Source organism: Penaeus japonicus, unplaced genomic scaffold (genome assembly GCF_977035675.1).
Source record: "Penaeus japonicus unplaced genomic scaffold, GWHDUDI00000001_assembly GWHDUDI00000038, whole genome shotgun sequence".
Taxonomy (NCBI): domain Eukaryota; kingdom Metazoa; phylum Arthropoda; class Malacostraca; order Decapoda; family Penaeidae; genus Penaeus; species Penaeus japonicus.
The window spans coordinates 2,445,344-2,452,627 of NW_028234440.1; the positions used below are offsets into that span (position 1 = coordinate 2,445,344).

The 7,284-nt window shown below is 40.1% G+C and overlaps 1 protein-coding gene across 2 annotated transcripts in view; it reads right to left on the bottom strand.

Moving 5' to 3' along the window:
- Window positions 1-943: 943 nt before the first annotated feature.
- Window positions 944-7,284, bottom strand: part of LOC122254002 (uncharacterized) — a 19,314-nt gene continuing 12,973 nt past the window's right edge. The window contains exon 4 of one of the 2 annotated variants that reach the window (XM_086533063.1): window positions 944-3,520. In XM_086533063.1, the coding sequence (XP_086389189.1) occupies window positions 1,103-3,283 (2,181 nt within the window). In that variant the 5' untranslated portion in view covers window positions 3,284-3,520 and the 3' untranslated portion in view covers window positions 944-1,102. Of the gene's footprint in view, window positions 3,521-6,500 lie in introns of those variants that run through there. The other variant, XM_043017451.2, reaches the window with a different exon arrangement.

Below are 7,284 nucleotides of genomic sequence, written 5' to 3' on the forward strand. Positions count from 1 at the left end.
GCCCAAGGCGTAGAAAGTGACTGAGAATTTGTATTTAAGGAGGACACAGAAGGAACCCACAGACAGACAGATCAGGACAGACAGGTCAGACAGACAAGAACGAACAGCTCTGACCCCTGGCCTTCGGCCAGAGTCTGGTGTATTAACAAGAGTCCACAATAAAGACCATGGCACGTGAACGTCTGTCTGATTATTCCACCGGATCACAACCAGGACACCGGGTGCTTTACAACTGCTCCCAGTGGTGAGTTACAACTAGTGGCACCAGTGGTTATAACTAGTGCCAGCTGGTGGTTTACAGGGAGAGAGGGAGGGAGGGGGGGGGGAGAAAGAGAGAGAGGGTGGAAGGTAGGGAGAGAGGGAAAGGAAAGAGAGACAGAGAAAGGGGATAGAGAGAGTGGGAGGGAAGGAGAGGAAAGAGAGATAGAGAAAGGGTGAGAGACAGAGACAGAGAGGGAGATAGAAAGAGAGAAAAAGGGGGAGGGAAAGAAAGGAGAGAGGGGGGAAGGGGAGAGAGAGAAAGTGAGAGAGTGAAAGGGGAGGGAGAAAGAGAAAGATATATATACATATATATATGTGTGTGTGAAAGAGAGAGGGAGAGAGATAGAGAGAGAGAGAGAGAACAAAGAGGGTAGAGGTACAAGGACAGAGAGGGAGAGAGAGACAGGGATAGAGAATTTTGGTAATTTTATTCATTTACTTATATCCATTTCTTTATCTTTGGTATATATTCCCAAGAGAAACCATTATATTAAAAGTGCTTGAGCCTATCTTTTTTGGACATCCCCCGAGATTTGTCTACAAAATTAAATCTCAGTTATTTGTTTTCTTTGACAAGGGCTAAAATTAAATCCCACAAGTCACACACAAACAATATTTCATCGATAATAATTGAGGTTCTCGAGAGTTGGATGAATTAAGAGGAAAATAAATGACACAGATCTTTGCAACCAAGTCTTTATTTGATGAAAATCAAGACTGTCAGATATAATCAGCTTATCTTGTTTCATTTACAAAAATAGCAATAACATTTTCTAGACTTACATTTTCGCCTCACACCCTAAACAGAATGTGCAAATGCGATATAAATGTAGTAAATCATTTAGAAAACACTGTGAACTATCTGGTGTCTCCTCAACTTCATGTTTTCAGAGAACCGTTTCCCGCAGATCTTACACTCGTACGGCTTCTCTCCGGTGTGAATCCTCTGGTGCCTCTTCAGATCACTGCTGTGATTAAACTTCTTTTCACACTCGGAACACTCGAATGGTTTTACCGCCCCGTGAGTGGCTAGGTGTTTCGTCAGATCAGTTTTGCAAACGTACTTTCGCTCACACTTGCTGCACTCGAACGGTTTTTCTCCACTGTGTAAATGCATGTGTCTCTTTAATTTAGAACTTTCGATAAAGCTTTTCCCACACTCGCGACACACAAATGGCTTATCGCCCGAGTGAATCTTTAGGTGTGTGTTCAGATTACCACGTTGACTAAACCCTTTTCCACATTCGGGGCACTTGAACGGCTTTTCTCCCGTGTGGATCAAAATGTGTTTCTTCAGATGGCTACTATCACAAAATCCTTTTCCACACTCGGAGCACTTGTAAGGTTTTTCTCCCGTGTGAATTCTCTGGTGTGTCTTCATATTAGTTTTCTGGCTAAACCTTTTCCCGCAATAAGAGCACTCGAATGGCCTCTTTTTGACGTGAGTCTTCTGGTGTTTCTTCAATTCACTGCTTTTCTTGAACCATCTCCCACAGATAGGACACTTGAACATTTCTACCTGTGTTTCCGGATCAGTTTTCCGTACCTGAGGATTTGAAAGATGAAGCCATTGGTGGATCTTCAAATCAGTGGACGACCTGAACTTTTTATCACACATATTACACGGAAATGGTCTTTCTCCAGTGTGAACCATCTGGTGTAACTTTAGGTGATTACTTCGACTAAAGCTTTTCCCACAATCAGAGCATTTGAACTGCTTTTTATCTGAGTGAATCGGCAGTTGTGCCTTCAGATCACTACTTTCATTAAAGTTGATATTTATGAAGATCTTCCCGCAGTCAGAACACTTCAGTGGTTTTGTTTCACAGTTAATCCCCTGGCCTGTCTTCCTATCATCACTCAAATTAAACTTTTTCCCGCATCCTGAGCATTCAGATGGTTTTTCGACAGCGTGAATCCTCTGGTATGGAATTAGATCAAGGACACTGTACTTTTTCTCACACTCAGGGCTTTCCAACGCTTTTTCTGAGTGAGTCTGCTGGTGTTTCCTCAGATTACAACTTCGAGCAAATCTTTTCCCACACTCGGAACACTCATACTGCTTGTCTTCTAAGTGACTCCTCTCTTGTACCTCAAGTTCATTGCCTTTATTAGCTCTATTCCCATCCTTAGAGAATTCAAGTGTTTTTCTTGAATGAATTCTTTGGTGTATTTTGAGAGAACCATTTTCATTAAACCTTTTCCCACACTCGGAATACTCATACTGCTTGTCTTCTAAGTGACTCCTCTGGTGTCCTTCTAGTTCATCACTTTCATTAAACATACACTCACACTCAGAACATTCAAATGTTTTTCCCGGATGCATTCTTCGGTGCATCTCGAAAGTACCTTTTTCATCAAAATGTTCTCCACATTCATAACACTCAAACTTTTCTCCTAAGTGAATTATCTGATGTGTCTTTAGATTACTACTTTTAATAAACTTTTCCCCACACACTGAGCACTCAAACAGTTTTTTTTCAGAATGGGTTATCTCGTGAGCCTTCAGATCATCATTTCCAGAAAATATTTTCCCACAGTAAGAGCACTGAAATGATTTCTTTGAGAGAATCTCCTTGTTTTTCTTCAGCTCACTTTTTATCTTGACTGCTTCTGCAGCGAGTGTTTCCAGATCACTCTTCCGTAAATCAGGATTTGAAATATGAAGCCGCTGGTGTATCTTCGGATCACTAAGCCTCCTCAACTTTTCCTCACACTCACAACACTCTAATGTTTTTTCTCCAGAATCAATTCTCTTGTGTGCTTTCCGATGACAATTCTGAGTAAACCTTTGTCCACATTCAGAACATCCGAACGCTTTTTCTCCTGAGTGAATCCTCAGCTGTATCTTCAGATAACTGCTATGCTTAAACCTCTTCCCACATTCAGAACACTCGAATGGTTTTTCTCCTGTGTGTGTCCTCAGATGTGTCTTCAGGTGATCTCTCCGGTTAAAGCTTCTTCCGCATTCGGAGCACTCACATGTTTTCTCTTCAGAGTTGATCTTGTTGCTTTCCTCCATCTTATCTTGTCAATTTCAAATAATCTTTCAAATTCTATTTAAAAAGGCGTACGCGTATGGTGAAAGGGATGGCTTAATTAAGAGAAGTATCTTTTAGACCACAGGGTGCCTCTCTTAATTAATAGTATGACTTGATGTGCCATTACAACTACCGATTCCTCGTGTGGTGTATGTTGCTATGTTGCTCTATATCATTTATAGAGCAGTATACTATGCCCCACCCTTCACTCTGGTGATCTGCAAAAGAGACATTTAAAAAGTTTACACATTGACAAAAACAATAGTGTGTGTTTGTGTATGTGTTCGTGTGTGTGTGCGCATTATTTATTACAATTTCACTCTACTTCATAACGTACGAGCGAGTATCGCATCCGTGAAACGCGATAGTGCATGAGCTACATGGAAACCTTTAAACCAGCAACTATTGCAGTGTTATCTAGAGGAAGGAACATGAGATGGTTCAGTCACTGTCCTAGGTCTCACTGTCTGCACAATCTGTTGACAAAAAGAATTGAGCCATCTTTTGGTCTAACTGCTTTATTTGGTATTAAATGTACGCAATGATTATAAACATGCAATAAACTTTTAATAGCCAGCACTATATGTTGACATTAAGACCATATCACATGTGAAGGGGGAAGGGGGGTAAACTAAAGTTCTTTGCCTTCTTAACCTCAAATGTCTTTCAAAAATTATGTGCATCTTATAGCCAAGTAAATTTGATGATGATATCATGACCAGTATATGTGCTATAGATGTCCCTAGTGATTTATTACCTGATAAGTTTTATCTTGACAATATATACATGGCGCAGGTTTGTTGGCCTTTTCAAGAACCTCCGAAGTGGTTTAGCTCACAGTAATAACTTGACATATTTTGCTATTTTGAGAATAAACATAATTTTCACTTAGTAAAAATGAGATCACAGAAGAAAACTTACGAACGACCTGAGCAGGGGCACTTCATTCACCTTTTTTTTTGTTTTTTTAAATTTCTTCCTGCCTTTCCTCTATTTGTATTTTTTGACTGGGACTGGTCTCATGATATGCACCAAGTATACCAACGATAATAAAGAAGGAACCAACCCTAAGTATGAGGATTTTAAAAGCATGTGCAGCCCAAGTAAACACAGCAATTGCCACATTTAAATGTTAACAGTATTTAGTATGGTTCACGTATGGTTCGTCTCATTATTATAATGATTATAACTATCACTATGATTATAACTGTGATTATTATTATTACTATGATTACGATTATGGTTAATATTATGATTACTATGCTTATCACTTATTATTTTGTTAGGATTGAGACATTGAGAGAAGAGAGAGGGTGGGGTGGGAGGGGAGTGAGAGGAAGACAAAGGGAGTAAGAGAGAGAGATAGAGAGAAGGAAAGGGATATATACATTATATATGTGTGTGTGCATACACATATATATATCTATATATACATATATATGTATGTATTATGTATATACACACACATATATATATATATATATATATATATATATATATATATATATATATATATATAGAGAGAGAGAGAGAGAGAGAGAGAGAGAGAGAGAGAGAGAGAGAGGAGGGAGGGGGGGGGGGAGGGGGGAGAAAGGAAGAAGAGAGCGAAATAAAAGGAGAGAGAGTGGGGAAAGAGGGATCGAGGGAGGGAGAGGGAGAAGGAGAGAGAGAAAGGAAAGAGAGACAGAGAAAGAAAGAGAGCGGAAAGAGAGATAGAGAAAGGGGGAGAGACAGACAGAGAGAGAGTGTGAGAGAGAGAGAGAGAAATGGGATAGAGGGAGATAGAAAGAGAGAAAGGGAAAAAGAGAAAAAGGGGGAAAGAAAGGAGAGAGGGGGGGGGGAGAGAGAGAAAGGAGAGGGAGAAAGTGAGAGTGAAAGGGGAGGGAGAAAGAGAAAGAAAGAATTATATATATATATATATATATATATATATATATATATATATATATATATATATATATATATAGAGAGAGAGAGAGAGAGAGAGAGAGAGAGAGAGAGAGAGGGGGGGGGGGGAGGAAGAGAGAGTGGGGAGAGAGGGAGAGGGAGGGAGGGAGAGAGAGAAAGGGGGGTAGAGAGAGAGAGAGACGGGAGTGTGGGAGGGAGGGAGAGAGAGAGGAAAAAGAGATAGAGAAAGGGGGAGAGAGAGAGAGAGATAAATGGGATAGAGGAAGATAGAAAGAGAGAAAGGGAAAAAGAGAAAAAGGAGAAAAAGGGGGAGAGAAAGAAATGAGAGAGGGGGGAGGGGGAGGGGGAGGGGGGGAGGGAGAGGGAGAGGGAGAGAGAGAGAAAGGAGAGGGAGGGAGAGAGAGAGAGAGAAAGAAGAGGGAGAAAGTGAGAGAGTGAAAGGGGAGGGAGAAAGAGAAAGTGAGAATTATATATATATGTATATATGTATATATATATATATATATATATATATATATATATATATATATATATATATATATATATATATATATATATGTATGTGTGTGTGAAAGAAAGAGAGAGAGGGAGAGAGATAGAAAGAGAGAAAGGGGGTAGAGGTACAAGGACAGAGAGGGAGAGAGAGGGAAGGACAGAGAATTTTGGTAATTTTATTCATTTACTTATATATCAATTTCTTTAATCTGTGGTATATATTCCCAAGCGAAACCGTTATTTTAAAAGTGCATGAGCCTATCTTTTTTTTGACATCCCCCGGGATTTGTCTACAGAATTAACTCTCACTTAATTGTCTTCTTCGACAAGGGCTAAAATCTTTCACGCGGAATTACCCATGGGTTTCATGTAGTTGCTAAGCATGACTTTATAATATGTTCATTTCATTAAATGATCAGTCTTCCGCCGACTTTAACCCAACGATGACTGGGTTCCTCCAATCACCAAACACAAAAGTTCTGGCGAATAACAGTAGTCTGGTCTTGCTTTTAAAAATTGAATAGGAAAATTTTGAACATATTTAAGAAACCCAAGTTGATAAACCTGCTATAAACATGGATAGTGTCCTGATTTCCAATGGCACTCCCCAACCTCAGCCCTTCCAAAGGAGTCTTTTTAATGCTGCGTCTCAGCCCTTCCGGAGGTGCCCTTTAGCGCTGAAATTACTGATAAGTGTCTTTTCAATCCCTTAAGTCAGACACAAACAATATTTCATCAAGAATAATTGAGGTTCCCGAGAGTTGGATGAGTTAAGAGGAAAAGAAAGGACACAGATCTTTACAACCAAGTCTTTATTTGATGAAAATCAAGACGTGTCAGATATAATCAGCTTATCTTGTTTCATTTACAAAAATAGCAATAACATTTTCTAGACTGTTACATTTTCGCCTCACACCCAAAACAGAATGTGCAAATGCGATATAAATGTAGTACATCCTTTAGAAAACACTGTGAACTATCTGGTGTCTCCTCAACTTCATGTTTTCAGAGAACCGTTTCCCGCAGATCTTACACTCGTACGGCTTCTCTCCGGTGTGAATCCTCTGGTGCCTCTTCAGATCACTGCTGTGATTGAACTTCTTTTCACACTCGGAACACTCGAATGGCTTTACCGCCCCGTGAGTGGCTAGGTGTTTCCTCAGATCAGTTTTGCAAACGTACTTTCGCTCACACTTGCTGCACTCGAACGGTTTTTCTCCACTGTGTAAAAGCATGTGTCTCTTTAATTTAGCACATTCGATAAAACCTTTCCCACACTCGCGACACACAAATGGCTTATCGCCCGTGTGAATCTTTAGGTGTGTGTTCAGATTACCACGTTGATTAAACCCTTTTCCACATTCGGGGCACTTGAACGGCTTTTCTCCCGTGTGAATCAAAATGTGTTTCTTCAGATGGCTACTATCACAAAATCCTTTTCCACACTCGGAGCACTTATATGGTTTTTCTCCTGTGTGAATTCTCTGGTGTGTCTTCATATTAGTTTTCTGGCTAAACCTTTTCCCGCAATAAGAGCACTCGAATGGCCTCTTTTTGACGTGAGTCTTCTGGTGTTTCT